Source organism: Bacillus rossius, chromosome 17 (assembly GCF_032445375.1).
Source record: "Bacillus rossius redtenbacheri isolate Brsri chromosome 17, Brsri_v3, whole genome shotgun sequence".
Lineage (NCBI taxonomy): Eukaryota > Metazoa > Arthropoda > Insecta > Phasmatodea > Bacillidae > Bacillus > Bacillus rossius.
The window spans coordinates 34,538,584-34,559,631 of record NC_086344.1 but is presented as its reverse complement, the minus strand read 5'-3'; the positions used below and the strand labels follow the sequence as shown (position 1 = coordinate 34,559,631).

General features: G+C 35.3%; 1 protein-coding gene across 29 annotated transcripts in view; it reads left to right on the top strand.

Annotated features, from left to right (window-relative positions):
• LOC134540897 (calcitonin gene-related peptide type 1 receptor-like) overlaps positions 1-21,048 on the top strand; it is a 391,875-nt gene that overhangs the window by 259,580 nt on the left and 111,247 nt on the right. For all 29 annotated transcript variants that reach the window (XM_063383962.1, XM_063383956.1, XM_063383961.1 and 26 more), the window contains one exon: positions 13,313-13,423. In XM_063383962.1, the coding sequence (XP_063240032.1) occupies positions 13,313-13,423 (111 nt within the window). The remainder of the gene's footprint in view (positions 1-13,312; positions 13,424-21,048) is intronic.

Below are 21,048 nucleotides of genomic sequence, written 5' to 3'. Positions count from 1 at the left end.
CAAATAAATCAAATTTTTTTTAATTGACTGTATTTAAAAAGCCCACCTTAACCTGTTTGATATTAGGTATAGAAGATTTTCTCGCACGGAGGTTGGCCGGTTCTTGCACGCTCGGCTCAGGCGGAACGTGACATTGAGTAATGCTTTTTTTCGTGCGTGCAACTGGCGTTCATCGATTTACGAGACGTTATCACGTCAAAAAATATATATATATTTATTTAACGCACACATTAAATATTGAGTGGTTGCTTGCCTTTGAACGTCAGTGAATTTCACTGTGGCCACACATGTCCCGCGGATCATAACTAAACACACACAACACCGAGTGTTTGTTCATGAACACCAAATGCCGTACGTGTTTCGATAAAGCGCGGAGATTACCCACAAGTCCCCGCGAGTGTTTGCAATCAACACGCAGCTTTGCCGGTGAATTCATCACGCTATCTCTCGCTTTATGTGTCTCTTCTTGAATCTGTCCAACATGTGCACACTAAATATCGGCTAACAGCAAATTATAACAACTATCACAACGCGTGTGTCATTTTTCCCGCTATTAGGAGATATTCGGGAAACGTCTGTTGAGATAATATGGGACCGAGCATAAAATACAAGAGCAGAGCCATCTGATTAAATTTACCGGAAAAATCTTACCTAAATTAACAGTGACGACGAGAAAATGAAAGAGCCAGCTCGATGTGTGACTTACTGAGGACATGTGAGTCATTCCGATTCATTATTGTATATTTATTTTATATACCTTTAAATTTTAGAAAATTTGAGTGGAGTTTCGCAAAAGAAAACACACACACACATCATATATATATAATATTGATGGGTTTAATCCCAATTTTCTCGAATCCAAATCTCGGATTAGAATTCTAGAGAGTACCTCGAATATATTCTTCAAATTCTAATCTATGTGTCAAGTGTTCAAAATAAAATAATGTACAGTAAATTCAAAAATATATATTAACTATGATGTTGAAACATTCTACTCTTCAAATGGTTGTTCCACAACTATATGTATTATATAAGCATATATATATATATCGTATTAATATTATAAAAGCGAAAGTTTGTGTGCATGATCGTTACTCCTTGATTGCCGAACCGCTGAACGTATTTGTATGAGATTAAAATTGTAATATATTTGATTATCATAGAAGATTTTCGTATGTAATTTTAATAAATTTACATCAAAGTTCTTCTCAAATTTTTTTAAAGCCCTCATTTTTAACTATACACTGTACTGGCTGTATTCATACACTCGGATCTCTGTAACAAAAAAACATCTAGCCGACGAAACCAACCACGTCGAATTCGGTCAAGTCGTTCAGATTCTGGTTATTTTTCTTATTATATTCTGGTCATTCGTGCTGATGCAACATCTCGTGTCCTCTTAAAGCTGTTTCCGCGTGTGACTGGGATGTGATGTGCAGGTGTGGACGCAGGTAGTTCTGCGCAGGCTGTTAAGTCCCCCGCCCACCCGGGCACACACACGGTGCGCAGAGCTTCAGGAAAAACAACGCTATATTGAAAACTACTCAAGATATCCGAGTGGGGTCTGCTCACGAAAAGCATTTAAGAGTTTGCTGAGGGCCGGAAAGTACTTTTGATTTCGGATTAAGTTTTTAAACTGTATTTTTACAAGAGTTAAAATGGCTGAAAAGCATATTTTCAGAGAAATTTTTTAGGCGTAAAACAACTGGTAAATATTTTTGAAAGCACTTAAGTGACTTGCATTACGCCTTTATCTTCATTTCTCCGCCGTGTAATGTCACGGTCGCCGCTCGATGCACGACGAGAAGACTGCGCGCCAGTCCAGAGGAGACACCGCGCTAGAAGCACCAGCGAGCGTCGCTAATACACACACACACCCCTGACGAGGCGGTGCCCAGTAACGTGATGACCTCTGTGCTTGGGGGGGGGGGGGGGGTTTGGGCGAACAACCTCGGTTATGGTGATAAGCCGTACCAGTCGAAGCACTGCGCGATCATTTACAGTGATCGGCCGAGTGAGACGGCAAATAGTGATTTTGCACGCGAGCAGATGTTCAGCTCCCCCCGGTGTGAGCTATCATTAGAGACCGGAAAAATTCGCGGTTTCATTTCGCGATATGCTAGAATCCAAATGTGTTTAACCTTTTGCTGCTTCCGTGATTGGACCACAGGTTGTCTGAAGGAATCAGAGCAAATTAGTAATTCTCAACGAAAGAAGTATCGAATCAAAAGTATTCTAGTTAATAGTTGTCACGAGTCAGTAGCCAATGAGCAGATGTAATTTGTCCGAGTGCGTAGAGGATCTTGGAGTCTATCCTGTGGGTCATTAGACACCCCGGAAATTTTTAACGGATTAATTTTGTGCTAAGCTAAAACTCACAGTCAAAAAATATACCGGACGCGTCCGAATTAGACCAAATATTTCGTCTGCAGTTGTAAACCTCCATGCTACTTATGAGCTGAAGTGCGCTCCAAGGCTGATGCACGTCTTTGGAGATGGAATTGTACAACATTTTTATTGTACACTAGCTTATGCCCGACAAGCTATGGCTCCTTCAATTTTTTTTTGTAAATTGTTTGACGTAGGTGCACATATACAAAGGATCTCTATATTTATATGTTCCTCTATACATCTCACTATATCTCTCTATATATCAAAATCTCTCTATATCTATGTATGTAATCATTATATCTCCATACAACTCTATATCTGTATATGTTTATATCTATATCTCCCTATCTATATATCTCTACATCTATATATAACACTCGCTGTATCCCTCTATACCTCTCTCTATGTCTCTATGCTTATGTCTTCCTAGCTAAATCCTTATCTCTACAAACAGAATCTTCTGTTTGTGTACACACACACAGAGATATATATATATATATATATTATATATATATATATATAGGTAGTATATCACGAAAGTATGTGAAAAATAAGAGGTTACGTTATATGCGTTAGATGTAAATTACGTCTTAAATTTTCTATAAATGAATTATTACACAGTCTGAAAGAACATTAACGTCGGTAGCTCATCTACTAAAACCACAGTAATTTATTAAATGAAATAATATTTTTTATAAAATTTAATGCTTATCGCTTATCAAGTCATTTTGCAAAAAAAAAAAATCAAAACGTGATAAGACTATACTTTTACACCAATTTATTTATAAAAAAATATATATTTTTAAACACTACATTTCTTGCAATAGGTACTTTTTCTTAAGATTGTATAAATATAAAACATGATCATTATTTAAAAATCTTGTAAAAAATCATATCTTCTACAGTGGTTAAATTCTATTATTGAGAATATAAATAAGTAGTAACTCAATCGAAAATTTACAAACAAAATATTATTTTCATGTGGTCTTAAACTTTTGGTGGAACTGTCGGAAAAATCTTCATTTAAATAAACCAAATATTTTTTTTATATTTATTAATAGCATCAACATTTTAAAATGCTACGAGATTACTTCAGGTGGTATTATCCTGCCATCAAAGCAGCATCTAATAATTAGTTCGCCGAAAGGCGACCAATTTAAAAATCAGTCCATCTGAGGCTGTAATCAAAAGTTTTCTTTATTTTATGTTTAACTTCTTAGCTCTCGGTATAAGCCATTTAGTGGGAGTAATATCTTGAATGGAACGGAGGTCGCATGGTACGGAAATGTGTAACAACCACAGCGCTGCCATCTGTGGCGAATGTTGCAAACCAAAGTTCACCAAGCCAAAGGGAAACTTTATAGTATTAAATGTTGATGAATTTCAACGAGACGGGCGGAATATTAATAAAATTCATTGTCGAAAATCAGGTCCAAAGCCGGGTTTTAGTATTTTTTTCAAGTCTTTTTAGCTTTCATCGGAGCCGTCTCATTACTAGAGACCGGAAAAATTCGTGGGTTCAATGACCTCCAGGATGGACTCCAATATCCTGTACACACTCGGGCAAATGCCAACTGTTCATTGGCTGCTGACTTGTGAGTCGTCTCGACTGGGTGGCCTGTGATTCGACACTTCTATTGAGTGAGGGTCTCTAATTGGCCCTCAGTCCTCCAGATTAACAGTGAACCAATACCAGAAGCAGCACTTAGGTATAATTATTGGAAATTTAGCATAACACGAAATGAACCCGCAAAATTTTTAGGTCTCTACTCATTACATAGTTTAAAATTTCGGTCTGCAAAAGGAATGATTCTGTAGATGTATCTGCTCCGGCAGCGAAAACTAACAGCGGATAGGGAAACTACGCGTGATGTTACACTCGCTCGCATTCTTTGTTTGTTTTTATGTTTGTGTTCACTGATCCATAAAAATCGTCGTTTCCACCTTCTTTTTATTTAAAAAAAAAAAAAAAGATGAACAGAGGAAGTGTGTTAGCTTCGGAGTCGCTTTGAGAGCAAACATCACGAATATCGTCGTCGACAGTGATCGATAAAAAAAAAAGTATTTTCCCTTTTTTTTTTCACGTTTCGCATTTCCGTCGGCGTTCGGAGAAAACGCTTGAAGGACGGATTCTGAAAGCAGTGGCGTAGCAATGTCACACCCCTTCCCTTTCTTCACACCACCTCTTCTGTTGTCACCAATGGAAGTTATCAAAAGAAGTAAACAATAGGCCACGTATATTTGCAAGTGTTATTTTATGGTTTATTTACTTGACATTTTAAGAGTATAATGACACTTAAAACAATTTTTTCTTATTCCTAAATCTGTTCTTTACGAACCGGAGACATCATCAAAATCAATTTATTTCGGTACTTTGTTTCCCATTTACAAGATGGCAGAATGGAAGAGGTTTTTGCTTCCATTACTCCAGAAGCGTCAAACAAATAGTGGGAATAATTGGACTTTAGGTTGTATTGTGCCGTATAACTAAAGGTGTGGTTGTATGATTTATTTCAATAGTCTAAATTAAAGTTTTATTATATACTACTGAATCTGAGACATTCTTTTATGTACATTCTGTACATTGACAAACAAACAAAATATGGAGAGTACGGTAACAAAATTAAAAATTAAGGGTAGACGTGGATAGCCAACATTGAAAAGTGAAAACAATTCAAATTAAACCAATGATAAAAATACCACTACAAACAAGAATATGATACCCAAAGTAATTCACTATTAAATTCACATTCAAAGTGGCTACATGAATCCATAAGATATCAACAATGGAGATTAATAATTAATATTATATAAATGTTAAATACAATAATTTTTTTTAAATAATACGCATCCTGAAAAAGCAGGCCTCAGCTGTGACCGCAATATCTCTCATTTAAGCCCTTTGTCGCGAGACAAACCATTCCTTAAAAACAGACTCTAAAACTCTTATAGAAGAAAATTCTCTAGCTGATTTCCAAACTTATTTATTGAAGTCGTTTTAAATAATATTATTTGAAAAATCTTGTGAGCCCAACGTTTTAAATTTTTTTTGGTAATTTTTCTGTGATGACGTCAGGCACGACCTGCCCCCTCTACGCTGCACGTAAAAAAAAAATTATATGTACTTTTAAAAATATTCCTCAGGAAACCAGTTGCCAAGAAATAGTTTTTAAAACTACGAGAACGATATTGTAACTTTGTTCAACACATAGCTACGGTTATTTTTGCATGTATGAATAACTTTCGTTCGAACGAATAGGTACTCAGTATTTCTTACGAAAATTGGCGCATAATTTTACATTTTAATTGTTGTTTCATTTAAGCATATGATTTTTTTTCAAACCATGGAAAAGATAATCAAATATACAACAGTTTGACTTCATTTTGTTTCATTGTGCTTGTTAATGGGCGCAGTTAATACTGGAAAGTTATTCAGGGAACGTTTTTAAAAATAACTTTTAACTATTGAAGATAACTGCGACAACAGAAAGCGTAAATGCCCGGGTATGAATCCGAACCCAGTATTACTGCGAGCAATATTTTGTAAATGCACAATTTCACAAATATCTGTAATTTTAAATGAATGTTTATGTTACATTTACAATCACAAAATTAATGCGCCCTTATTGCGTCTCTGACCGACAACAGGCTGCCTTGGTGATGCAGGACGGTATTTGTAGCAAACCCTCCCCCCCCCCCCCTTTACTGCTTGTTCTTTTTCTTTGAACAAAAAATATTTTCGTTGAAGTTACTCTTCTTTAGGCGCGTTATGAAAAAAATAATACGAGAATCTTTTTTTTTTCGATCTGCGCGCTTCATGCAACAAACAATTTTCAGGATGAAAAAAGGCTAAATACAAATAAAAATTATATACGTAATTTTAAATCATATGCTTTAGTGATTGATATTTTATAGTGTTTAATATCATACAAAAATTATATATTGTGAATATTAGTGATAGAAATTGTGTTTATAGAAGTGATATTTTTTTTGTGTTTTTTTATTTGTATTATAATTTATTATAACATAAATATTAAAAATAATAAATTAGAATTAACATTAACCGTGTTTATGGATTTTCATTAATAATTTAAATTTATCTTCATTATACTAAATTAAATAATTAGTTTTATACTTGTGTTTACATTAATATTGAATACTGATAATTTATTTTAATTTTTTTTTAATTTGAAGGAATTTATACTTTACCAACCGTAGGATTTATAATATCACTCCAGTATTTTTATAATTTTAATTTCTCATAAATATTTTTAATGCAAAATTAAAGTTTTTTTTATCAACGCCAAGTAGGTAAGTATAACTACTAACGCACGTATATAAGTACACGCGCCCATTTTTGACGTGATAACGTCTTATAAATCGATGAACGCCGGCTGCACGCACGAAAAAGCATGACTCGTTGTCACGTTCCGCCTGAGACGAGCGTGCAAGAACCGACCAACCACCGTGCGAGAAAATCTTATATAATATCAAACAGGTTAAGGCGAGCTTTTTAACTAATTGTTCGTGATTGTAATTAAACAAATTATTTAAATTAAATTTGCAAAAAACTGTAAATAATATTTGAAAATTAAATAGTGTGCAATTTTTCATCAATGTTTTCTTATGATGTTATCACGTAAAATTATCGTCCGTAAACCGACTTTACAGACAACCCCCCTTTTTTTCACGTTTTTTTTCTTTCTGGAAATATCCCGGGACTTCCCGAAGCTAACAGGTTGCGGGCGCGCTTCGCGGTGGAGAAAGACGGAAAGACATCCCGGAAATAGACCTCTACTCTTCCCGGCATCCCCCCCCCCCCCCCGGGGAAAGTCGGGAAAGTCTATACTTGCTGTTAGATCGTAGGATTTTCCAAAGATTCCTGCTGTTACCGAGACGAAGAGTTGTTCGAATGAAAACTTTTATTCATATAACTAAGGATAGGAAAAATTCGCGGGTTCAATGACCTGCAGGATGACTTCCATAGTTATACGTACACTCGGTCAAATGCCACCCACCCATTGGCTGCCGTCTTGTGAGACGTCCCAACGTAGCAGCCTGTGATTCGATAAAGCTTTGGTCGGGCGTTTCTAATTGGCCCAGAGTCATCCAGGTGAGTTGTGAGCCAATAGCAGAGGCAGCACTGAGGTGTAACTATTTGTATTTTAGCCTGTCGCGAATTGAACCCGCGAATTTTTCCTATTCCTACATATAACCTATTGATATGAAATGTTCTGTTGTTAATAAATTGACGTACCTACAATATTTATTATAATAAAACTTTCATACAAACGGTAGTAGGTTATTAGTAGACACCGGAAAAATTCGCGATTTCAATGACCTGTAGGATATACTCCATGATCCTCTATGCACTCGGTAAAATTACATCTGCTCATTGGCTACTGAATCGTGATACCTGTTAACTGGGACGCTAGTTATTCGATACTTCTTTTGTTTAAGGTTTTTCATTGGCCGAGTATCATTCAGATAAACTGTGGCCCAATCACTGATGCATTAAAAAGGCAAACGTTTTTGGATTCTAGACTTTCACGAAATGAATCCGCGAATTTTTCAGGTCTCTAGTTATTAGTAATAATATTTTTGGGGATTTCGATATATTTTTCCCTTACTTTGAACTTTTATATAGTTTCATTATTTTCTATTTTCAATACCAATAGTTTTTAATCAATTATTAAAACTAATGGAACTATGTTTCATCATTTAGCTTTTTTTTCTTATAGGTATGATTTTTGTTTATTTCTTGACTTTTAAATATATTATTATTATTGTATCATTAGTTTGAATATTTTCGTTTATACAGTATTTGTATTGTATAATCATTTTACGTTATTTTCTAGGGTTTATGAGGGTGTTTTTAGCGTATTTATTTTAGCTGGATCAAATCACAGTTGTGAAATGTTTTTTTAGGTTTTAATTTATTACAATGTTAAACTATAAAAAAAAACCTTTGAAAAAAGGAAAAAATGAATTAATAGTATAGGGAAGAAAAATTCGCGGGTTCATTTCCCGATAGGCTAAAATACAAATAGTTATACCTCAGTGCTGCCTCTGCTATTGGCTCACAACTCACCTGGATGACTGGGCCAATGAGAAACACCGGACCAAAGCTTTATCGAATCACAGGCTGCTACGTTGGGAAGTCTCGCAATACAGCAGTCAATGAGTAGAGACTGGAAAAATTCGCGAAATTTGATGACCTCTAGGATAGAATCCAAGATCCTTTATGCACTCGGGCAAATTACATCTGCTCATTGGCTACTGACGCGTGACACCTATTAACTAAAATGCTTTTGATTCGATACTTCTCTCGTTGAGGATTATTCATTGGCTGTGAGTCCTTCAGACAACCTGAAGACACTGAAGCAGCAAAAAGTTAAACCCATTTGGATTCTAGCCTACAGCGAAATGAAACCGCGAATTTTTCCGGTCTCTACAAATGAGTGGGTGACATTTGACCGAGTGTACGTAGAACTGTGGAGTTCATCCTTGAGGTCATTGAACCCGCGAATTTTTTCCGGTCCCTAATTATAAGGTGGGACAGGAACCACAGGAAATAAAAACCAGGAATAATCGGTTGAAGTAAGAACCCTGGTTATTTCCAACATTTAAAATGTATTAATAATGTGCTATCTCGTTTCATTTCAATTTAATTAGCAGTGAAGTATTGACTTCCTGTCGGCGAGGCGGGCGATCGAGCAAGCCTCGGTGAGCCGTGGGTAGGCCGCAGCTGCGGACAATTAATTAATTAATTAATTGACGCCACCCCTGCGTTCCCCATACCTCCCTCGAGCGGTGATGTGCCGTGGCTCCGAGCAAGATGGCGCCGCGGACTAACCCTTAAACTGCAGACTGGTTTACTTCACCTCCAGGATAGACTCCACGATCCTCTGCATTCTCTGGAAGAAAAAAAAAGCCACTTGTTCATTGGCTGCTGATTTCGTGAGGCGTCTCCCCTGGGTAACTTGTAAGGGCATGCATATTTCGCGAAAAGATTCCGAGACCAGTTGGACGTTAAAACACTGTAGCATCGTCTGTGTTTCGTGATTGGGTTGGTTTATTTCTTATTTATGTCGATCGTTTCGTGACCAATCACAGTAATTCAGTGCGGAGGCAAAACGCGTCCTGAGTGGCTCGGTCAAATATGGCAACGACTTCTTTCTCAAGACGGCCGCCAATCACAAGTAACAAACCGCTGGTGCAGGTACACCTTTTTGCAGTCAATTAGGCGTTCAGATTTTTTTTTGCGAAAAATGCCTGCTCCTAGTAACTTGTCATTCTTAGAGACCGGGAAAATTCGCGGATTCATTTCACGACAGCCTAAAATTCATATAGTTACACCTCAGTGCTGCCTCTGCTATTGGCTCACAACTCACCTGGACGACTCTGGGCCAGTGAGAAACATTCAACCGAAGCAAAGGCCACTACATTGGGACACCTTCACAAGACAGCAGCCAATGAGAGGGTGACATTTGACCGAGTGTACGTAGATCTACAAAGTTCATCCTAGAGGTCATTGAACTCTAGAATTTTTCTGGTCCCTACTTATTAGTAACGGTTTTTGATAAAATATATAATAGAGAAGTATTTTTCTAGTTGTATGCACTTTTTTACCATAGAAATATTTAAAACCCAGACCTTGCACAAAATGATTAGATACTGTGTCTAAAAATGTTCGTAACTCATTTGTGAATAACACGCTGTTGGTAACAGTTTAAAATAAAAATCACACAAGCTATGCTTTATGAGCGTGGGTGGGGGGTGATTTTTGCACGGCTTAAAGCGGGGGAAAAAAACCAATTAATCGTGTAACTTGAACTATTCATACCGTTAGAAAAATGTTATTCGCCAAATTTACAAGTTATTTGAAAAAGATGGCTTGTTGAAGCAAATAACTTGCTATTTTTAACATTTCGAGACAAGTTGCTTGACCCATTCCTTGTGTTAAATATTTATGTATGTAATGGCCATGCAAGGGATGGCTATAGCATATATTTATGCTTTCTTTCGTGTAAACAATTGAACCAAACCAATCTGGAGCTGCAAGTAGGAATGCACAAGATGAGTCTGAGAACATTTAGGAAATAATAAAATAATGCCGAGCGTGATAAACGTACGAAAATTGTGTTTTTCACCACATTTATTTACGCGAATCACATACAGTTTCCAAATCCAACCACTATAATTCGCTGTCAAAGAAGCTACGTCTACTATTGAATAATCTGAGTAACAGACCGAAATTTTAAACTATGTAGTGTAGGTACGTAACGGCTCCGATAAAAGCGAAAAATAATTTAAATAAGACTAAACCCCGTCTTTGGACCTAATTTTCGACAAGGAATTTTATAACAATACTGCCCACTTTGTTGAAATTCATTTTTAAAAAAAAAAGAAGGTAGCGTGGCTGTGTCATGGACACGGCCGTGTGTTGTACGTGAATTCGTGTACGTAACACGTGATATTTTCTGTAAACTATAAAGTACGCTATTTTATGTAAGTCATAATCATGTTTGAACACTAAGAAGTCCTTCGGGTTTCCATGTTTTGTTCATGATAGCAAAAATGTTTTTATTTTTATTTTAACACCATATATATTCACTGTACTATTTTATACTAATATTTTATATGTGCAATCGATAGATTTTGATGAGAGCTGACGATATAAACTCAAACGAACGTCGTAGCTTCTCCGAATCAAAAGTTATACTAAATGGAAATCTCGAAACGCAACAAAATGACCTCAAAATGGCGGCGCTTCCCCCTCCACCGCGCGCGATGCGTCACAATCCTCACTTAACGTTTCTTTGATCCTTTAGCTATCCGGCGGTGTAATTAAATTTTGTGATGGAGATGATAGATATGTAGCTGCAACATCAAACTGTATCCTCCGATTTTTGTTTAAAAAAAAATGTTTGTTTTTGAATTGCCTCCCACTGTGGAAGCAATTTTAAAGACGTATTCACGTCAAAAAGTTAATACTGTAAAGTTTCCATTTGTCTTTGTGCGCTTTGGTTTCGCAACATCCGCCACAGATGGCAGCACCGTGGTTCCACGAGACTTCCATCGCACTCGGGGAAGTTACTCCCGCCAAGAGCGGAAACGTTTTCGCACCAGAAACTCACGCAACTGAGTGCTTGGTTTGATACAACAGGTCTCTCCCACCGCCGAAGCCTTTGTTTCTGGGAAGGGGGGGGGGGGGTTCCGTCCTGCGGGAATGAGACGTGTTTTTTATTTTAGTTTATTTATTTTTAGAGACCTGTAAAATTCGCGAATTCATTTCGCGATAGGATAGAGTCCAAATACTTTTGACATTATTTTGCTTCAGTGATTAGGCCACAGTTTATCTGAAGGACTCTGGGCCAATGAAAAATCTTTAACAGAATAATTAGCGAATCACGATCATTCCAGTCAACAGGTGTTACGAGTCGGTAACCAATCGGCAGATGTAATTTACACGAGTGCATAGAGGATCATTGAGTCTATCCTTTAGGAATTTGAAATCGCGAATTGTACAGGTCTCTATTTATTTTCAATCCACCTGCAGATCCTCACATGAGCCAACAGCTCAAGGTATATAGGCCTTGTCACATTATAAACAAAAATTAAACATAGTTAAAATTAGATAAAATAATCAAGTTTACAATTATAATGAATTTTTCTAATTTACACTCTCAACAAATAATCACAAATTTTACAATGTTTACAATTTTCACAATTTACACAATACAACAACAGTACATATTTATCATTTCATATAATCTGAATCATTTATAGGTAGGGACCGGAAAAATTCGCGAATTAAATGACCCACAGGATAGACTCCAAGATCCTCTATGCACTCGGGCAAATTACATCCGCTCATTGGCCACTGACTCGTGACAACTATTAACTAGGATGCTTTTGATTCGATACTCCTTTAGTTGAGGATTATTCATTGGCTGTGATTCCTTCAGACAACCTGTGGTCCAATCACTGAAGAACCAAAAGGTTAAACACATTTGGATTCTAGGATATCGCGAAATTAAACCGCGAATTTTTTCGGTCTCTATTTATAGGGTGTCCTATTAATTATATAGAAAATTACATATTATTTACACAGTCATTACAAAGAGTTTATTTCACCAGCTAAATAAATAATTTTTCCTTTGATGTATTATCTAACAACTTTTTTGAATTCATTAAAATTATGTAGTAATATAATTTCTTTAGGCAGTTTATTAAATAGTGTTATAACTCTATGTTTTACTCCTTTTGAAAATAAAATTGTATTGTGGAATTTTGGTTTCAGTTTATAGTTATATCTTGTGATATATGGTCCAGTATGTTCAGATTTTAAAAAAATATTTATATTAGCTTTTACAAATAAGAGCAACCTATAAATGTATTCCGAAAAAAAGGAAATATATTCAACTCTGTAAATAAAGGTTTACATGAGGCCCTTGTATCAGCTAAACATATAATACGTATGGCATTTTTTTTTTTTTGCAATCTAAAAATTTTAATACTATTACTACAATCATCCCATATTTCAATACCATATATCATGTGTGTGTGAAAAAGTGCAAAGTATGCAGTTCATAGAGAATTTCTGTCTATAATTTGGCTAAGAATTCTGAGGGCGTAGCAAGCTTTACTTAAGTTATGGTTAGTTTGATTGCTATGTTCATTCCATTTTAATTTATCATCAATATGTAAGCCCAAGAATTTAGTTGAGATTCAGTTTGACTTATCGCTTGATCCTGAAATTCAGATAATACTTGATCGAGCAGTCTTTTATTACCAAATTTAATAAATTTTGTTTTATTTATATTGAGTTATAAATTATTTGCATCAAACCACTTATTCATGTTAGTTAATTCAAATTCAGTTTTATTTTTTTAATTCCCCTGTTCTGTGTTCGCAGAGCTGTACTGCCCCGGCACATTCGACGGCTGGTCTTGCTGGCCGGATACACCTGCAGGAACGTCCGTGCAGGTTCCGTGTCCGGAGTTCATCACCGGCTTCGACCCCAGCCGTGAGTACTCTCTCTCTCTCTCTCTCTCTCTCTCTCTCTCTCTCTCTCTCGCCGCAGTACTTCTGCACACCTCTCAGCTTCTCAGCACTTCTCAACTCCAGGAGAGGGAAAACAAAATCCCTTCCGGCACTACCCGCAGGCGGGGACGCACCACAACGCCGAACGTACAATAACGCCGAAATACACTAACGCCGCAATGCCAAATTGACCACAACGCCGACAGCTAGAAAACTGCTGTGTACCACAACGCCGAAATACCACAACGTCGAAATACACTAACGCCGAAAAATTGTCGTTGCAGGACTGCCACAAAGGTTAGGTTAGGTTAGGCTAGGTTAGGCTAGGTTAAGTTAGGTTAGGTTATATTACGCTAGGTCAGGTTAGGTTAGGTAAGGTTAGGTGTGATTGTGCTATTTCGGCGTTAAGGTACGTTTAAGAAACACACGCAAATTCATTCAGTTGTTATTTCCGGCGTTGTGGTACACAGCAGTTTTCTAGCTGTCGGCGTTGTGGTCAATTTTGACATTCGGCGTTGTGGTAACAACCCCATCGAAGTACCTATTTCTTCTGGAAATTTTTTTTGGAAAATACTGGAACGTTTCAAGAACTTAATGTACATATTCCATATATTCCAACCCACAGTTTTTTTTTTCAAGCTCTTCCAATAATTTCTTGTATTATCAGAAATTGTTTTAAATAAAAATGTTAAGATTTACAAACAATTTAATCATATTTGATTGTGTACTACTAAGGGAGTTATGATTTTTCTTCTACCTCTTATTTATTCAACCCCTTGCAGAAAATGGTTTGTATAATCAAAAATTGTTTCAGACATAAGTTTTGGATGAAAAATTATAAGATGTACAAACAGTTTAATCAGATGTACCAAACACACGACAGCCATCAATGATTTCAGCTTTTTTTTTAATCTATTTTTTTTAGAGAGAATTTGGTTTAATTTAAGTTTTTACTGTTGAATGGTAAAAACTCAATAATAATTACCTATATAATTACCAATGCATCAGTTTAACCAAAATTTTGGAGAAATATCATATCAGTAACGCAGCGCCAGCTGTCGCGTCCACACGTTCTGTCGCGCTGTCACACACGTGTAGAACTTAATTGATTATGATTAGACATCTTCACGGGCCATAATTGTATATTTTTAATTGATGTTTTATTCAAGAATATTTTTTAAACCATTTAAAATAATAAAATATTCAACCATTCGACTTTATTTTGATTTATAATTCTTATCATGTGCGCAGTTAAGGGGTTTACAAATAAATTTAACTCTTAGACGTACTGGGATAACACATAGCCTAAATTCCCGTTTATAGAATCCGGACCCAGTATTACTGCGTGCACCTTTTTTGGTAGTGATACAGTTGTATAAAAATTACAAATATCTGTGATTTCACATGTATATTTCTGTTCCATTTACAAAAAAAAATACAGTATACTTAATAGATGGATTAGTTCATTACTGTGCAAGAATTGTTTTGAAGTGACAACGTCTAATAAATCGATGTACGCCGGCTGCACGCTCGAAAAAGTGTCCCGTTACGCACATTGTTCCGTTACGCTGTGTTCCGTTACGCTGTCGGCGAGTGCAGTAATAATAAGTTATGTTATAATTGACTAAAAAATTATGGTGATTCATATAATTGATGATAGATATTTGATTACATTTTATTTATATGAAAACTTGTTCATAATTATATTTAAACTTTATAGCTAAACGCCAGTTTTTAAAACTAATTACAAGTCATCTACACGTTAACTGTTTTGTCGACTGTTTATAAAGTGAATTGAAAAGTTAATGTGTTTTTCATTGCTTATTACAACAACAATCTCGGCAATAAGGGCTAATTATTCTTGCATTTTAAAAATCTGATTACTAGTATAATTTCAAGTATTTATTCTTTTATTAATAAAAATAAAAATGATTCAGTTTTATTCATAAAAGTATGCAATCATTTCATCAATGTTTTGTTATGACGTTGTCACGTTAAAATATCGTCCGTAAACCGACTTTACAGACAATCAATTTTTGTTGTTGTTGTAGAGACTAGTATTTAGCACGAAATTTATCACATTTTACTTTACTTTTATTGCATGCAGAATGCGATCACTGAAGGCCGTGCGCCGGCAAGTTGGCAACGCTGCGAGCGATTTACCATCATCTTCCCGAACGAGACTCGGAGCAGGTTACGGAAGGTTGGACGTGATTTCCAAATATTTCATTTTATCTCAGGATTTCGCGGGATTTGTCCGTCAGCTCCTGGGCGCTAAAGCCCCTGTCTGACAAATGACGTATCTTCTATACCCCCCCCTCCCCCTCACCCCCTTCCCAACCCTGCCCCCTCACGAAACACACGTTTCAAGGGCGAGGCGTCGAGACTTTGAAATATGGTTTTCGCTTCAAGTCCTCGGTTCCCACTTTGATGAAATTCTTGCGAAATTTATCACAGCTGTACTGTCTCGGTTGTCTTCCTTTTGTTTTTGGTCTTTGCATCTGTCAAACCCCCCCCCCCCCCCCCCTTCAAACCCTTTTTTTTTTTAACCTCCTTTCGCGTTAACAGCGACCAGTGGGCCGTGAGAATTTTAAACACAGAGCTTCGTCGTTTTAATGTCGTTTCTTCGCCGTGAATATTAAAATATCTCCCTGCTCAATAAGAGACGTATCTGTGAAAGGAAAACTTACAATTCATGGACCCCGAGTCAGGTGTCCGAATAATCTACGTTTATGCGCAACTTCGGATTTCCCCCACCCTTTTTTCCCTGTAATTAAAGTAAACTGTAGTTTAGTTCTGTCTGCTGCATAAGATAAAAATTCTCGGAAAAAAGTTGTGCTTTTTTTTTTCTCTCGAGAGAGGTTAGGTTTTCACACGTATAGGCGAACACAACTTTGTGTTAGGTCAGATACGTTTAAAATACTCTATAATCGTGCAAATAAAATAAACATGTCAAAGTATTTTTTCCCCCCTAATCCAACCGAGATATTGAAGGAGGGGCTCAAGTGGGCTAAGTGAATCTTAGTCTCTCTAACTGTGTAAGCACGTACACAGCGGGAATAATAATAATTATTTAATAATTATTATTTAATAATTATTATTTCATTTCGCATTTTTTCCGCTGTTTGTAGATATTTAAATTCCGGACGTAAAGCTATTTGGTTGTTTTATACAGTTTTGCATTGCAAAACTTCCATATCTATACTAATATTATAAAGCTGAAGAGTTTGTTTGTTCGGTTGTTTGTTTGAACGCGCTAATCTCAGGAACCACTGGTCCGATTTGAAAAATTCTTTCAGTGTTCGATAGTACATTTATCGAGGAAGGCTATGGGCTAGATTATATTACCAATAACATTAGGGATCCTTACTAAAAGTCCAATTTAGAATCAAACGTGTTGGAGGGGGTTAGATACAACATGCAGTACACGTACGAAGTGTGTGTTGACAATGCCGCAGGCGCTAGAAGTTTATTTCCTATTGCCTATTAACATTGTTGCCACGCACTAGATGCCTTATCATTCTTAATTTTCCCATACAAGTAAAAAACACCCGTGTGATATTAACAACGAAGCAATCAGTACCCTCATATAGAATACATAGAGATAGTGTGAGGTATATATGTAGATATAAAGAGATAAATACAGATAGAGAGATACATAGATATATAGGACTATAGATGTAGATAGAGATAAATATATATTTAGAGACATGGATATATTATTTGTATATGTGTAACTACTTCAAACATATTACAAAACAAAACTGAATGAGGCATTGCAATGCATGCCGAGCATTAGCTAGATAATGAAATCTTTTCAATATTAGTAATCCCTCATTTTTCAGTTTTTTTTTCTATATTGCTTTATAGAGTCTAGATTACATACAGACCAGTTAAATAACTATAAACTTGCAGAACGTCTGTCGGGATGATCTGAAAGTGATATAAATTATTTTGCACACTTGACATTCAAATTAAGGAAGACAATTACTAACTACATCTGATCTCTAAACAGTTCCACTTCACCCTGTGTTCATCCCGGGCAACGCTGGGTACTGCAGTTAGTAAAAGAATAAATACAATATTTTTTTTTACCAAAAGTGTTGTGAAATAAATTGGGTGCCATGTTATTAGCCTGCTTATCATTAGCGACTAATATTTGATTGCCTCCAGTCTGAGAAATGAACTACTTCACCTGAACCTCAGTTAATATTTTTGATGTTGAGTTATTCATTTCAGCTATGTTTTTAAATCATTCAATTTAACTCAATAAAGCACTTTATTTTTTAATCTAATAATAAACGACATAAGTTTATCTATACCAGGATGTTCGACATTTTATTTTGATAACTGTTTCTAAAAATTGGCTAAACACTAGAAAAAATATTAAATAATAAATAAACTACTATCCGAACCATGTTACCAAATCTTTATTTTGAATAATTCTACCAAATTTTATAATAAAACATATAAATCATTTTATTCCATTTAACATAAACTATTTCTTATGAAACAATGTTATACATGTATTGCGATTAACTTGTGTTTTATACTTTCGCCTATACATAATGCAAAGTTGTAGGGGAATTTTGTCCATGGATTTCAAAAGTTCCTAAAAGTATTTACAGTTTATTATATAAAATATCACTGAGAAATATCGTATTGAAAAGACTGTTTTTTTTTTTTCACCTGTCCCTCTGCAATGTGTGTTACCAAATGTTACCAAATAATTTTTACAATTTAGTTAATTATGTACTGTAAAAACCGTTATTGTTCTTCTTAAAATAAAATATTTTTAGCAGAGTTTATTTTACTTTCCTTAAACTATACGCTGTAATAAGGCATAAAAGGAAATAATATAGTGTTTATTTACCATGCCAATAAATTTGGATTAAAAAATCTCAAAATGGAAACTGGAGAAAATAACAAGTTGAAAATTTCAGAATAGTGGGTGTTAAATTCCATAAACTGAAAACTTTCAGCATATCCATTTTGTGACATTTTTTTCAGTCATGCTCATCTATAGCAAAATCTTGAGCTACGAACTTGACTTAAGAATTTCGTTTCTAAATTATTATCTACTGTGCCTTTTCCTCGATATGTTAGCTGAAGTTAACCCCAAACGGAATGGCCTCAAACCAAAGCCCAATTTCTTTTCTCTTTTTTTTAAAAACAGATGTTCACACGGGCAATTTGAGACACTTCTTTCGAAGTGTCTTTCGGAACTGGAAAAAATATATTTTTTTCGTTCGCGCAACTCTTGGCCACTCCTGGTTTCAAAAACCTCTCTGAGGACCTGTTGCTGGAAAATTGAATCCACATCGACCCGAGATGCGATACACGTATCCCATACCTCCGCTCTCCCTCGCAATATCCCCTCGATCTCTTCCCTGGTTCGCTGGAAGCAGTCATCTCACGCGGAGAAAGTCTCTCTCTCTATCTTTCTCTCTCTCTCTCTCTCTGTCTCTCTCTCTTCCTTCGCAAGTCACCAAATGCGTGCTTGCACGTTGATTATGTTTATTTTTTATTCCTTTTAGTTTTTATTTATTTTTGTAACGTAGTTTCAAAAAGGAGCAAGATATTAGTGCAATAAAAAACTTACATTTTTAAAGGTATTTTATTTGAATTAATGGAAAAATAATGTGGCCTTTCATGCCAAATTTATAATGTCTGATGTTTTGTCTGTAGCTTAAACTATTACTTAGAAGTAAATTTAACAGAAAGTAATGTTATGGTTCGTCTGTAATTTCGTGTCGAGTGTTGCTATTAAATTTAAAAGTAAAAATAGCTAGTAGTTAAAATAATAATAGGTCATGCCCATTTAGTTGAAACATTTTTTATTGTAATTTTTCAGCTCTCCCTGAATCTTCAGAAATGTATGAACTTTTTTAATTAATTTTTTTTTTTAATTTAAGGTTAAAATTTCTAAGACGTTCCAATTTCATATCTTCGTTGGCCAAATATTTTAGAGAAAAATTTGTACCAGGTTGTATTGTAAAAATGTCCAATATCTCAGATTAAATAAACTGTTTTTGAACACTTAAATGCTTGGGTTCGCATGGCATGTTGGTTGTTCAGTTTCTTTGGTAGAAAAACCTTTATTTAAGGGCATTTGCTGTAAGCACGTATGTCAAGATAGCATTTTCTCGCATTTTGTGTTTCGTCACCATTTTCCTCAAAACAGATGTTTATATATATTATCTAGAAGCGGTGAAAACTCGCGTATGCTGTATTTTTTTCTTAAATGAAACTGAAATATTCATGTAAAATTACATATCTGTATCGCTGTATATACTGTATCGCTACAAAATAGTGCATTTATGCTTTGTGTTGTCCCAGTAGCTCCAATAGTTAAAATTATTTGTAACCCGTTCCCTGAATAGCTTCTCAGTATTAACTGCGCTCATAATAAGCATGAAATAACAAAATAAAATCTATTTAAAGAATATTCGATTATATTTTCCATGTTTTTTTTTAACTATGCCTGAATGAAACATCAATGAAAATATAAAATTATTTGCAAATTTTCGTAAGAAATACTCAGTATTATCTTGAAAAACGTAGTTCATGTATGCAAAGATAACCATAGCCATGTGTTGAACAAAGCTACAATATCTTCCATATAGTAGTACAAACAATTTCGTGCAACTTCTTTCCAAAGGCATCTTTTGTAAAAAAATACTTTTAAAAAAATTTATATGTATGTGTTCTTGATAATTATCATTTTCGCGACCTTTTTCAGCTTGGAAATAACGTTTATTAAACATCTTTTGAGGAAATCTGAGACCAAGAAAACAAATGCAAGACAGCTTTAGGAATAAATTTACAGGAAAATTCAAAATACCTTAAGAGGGCAGTATCCTAAATTAAGTTTATTCTATTTTATTTTTTGCTTTGAACTTTATTTCAAATATATTAAAATATAACCACTTGTTATTGTTTGTAAAATGTCGTTTTCTACTTTAAAAAACAAGTTCTTATTTAATTTTTTTGTATTCTTGAAGGCAAATGTTCATCAGTTCCAGCATGTACTGAAATCATAAAATCATGTTCGTATGAACCCCTTCGTCTTCAAACTCTTTATTTTTAGTTATATCATCCATTAAATCATTTAAAAACAAGGTCTTCTAATAACAAAGTAAAAAAAAAATCAGGTTTAAATGGTTTTTAAGAAATCTGATGACTTATGCACTTAAAATGTAGAGTTTAGAGATGAAGGTTACATACAAACCGCGATGTAAGTACATGCTAGAACTTCCGTGAAATTTTGAAATTTTGCCTTTAGTTCATAAAACCCCATGAAATAGGCACTTGTTTATAGAAGAAGAAAAAAATAACTTCTTTTTTTTAAATTAAATGTTTATGTTGTGAATTTATTTTAGATGGTGTTATAAAAACGAAATAATTACAAGCAAAAATAACGTCGGATGCTACTTACCGCCTGTCATGACCGCGAGAGGAGATGCGTGGTGCATACCGGAGGCGGAGCGACTCCCAATCCGCCTTCCATTAGCTGTTCAATTCGCAGGAGCTCTCTTCGGTAACGTGCTACCCCCCTCTACCCCCCCCCCCCCCATCATCACCAACCCTCCTTTCAACCCCTTTCAA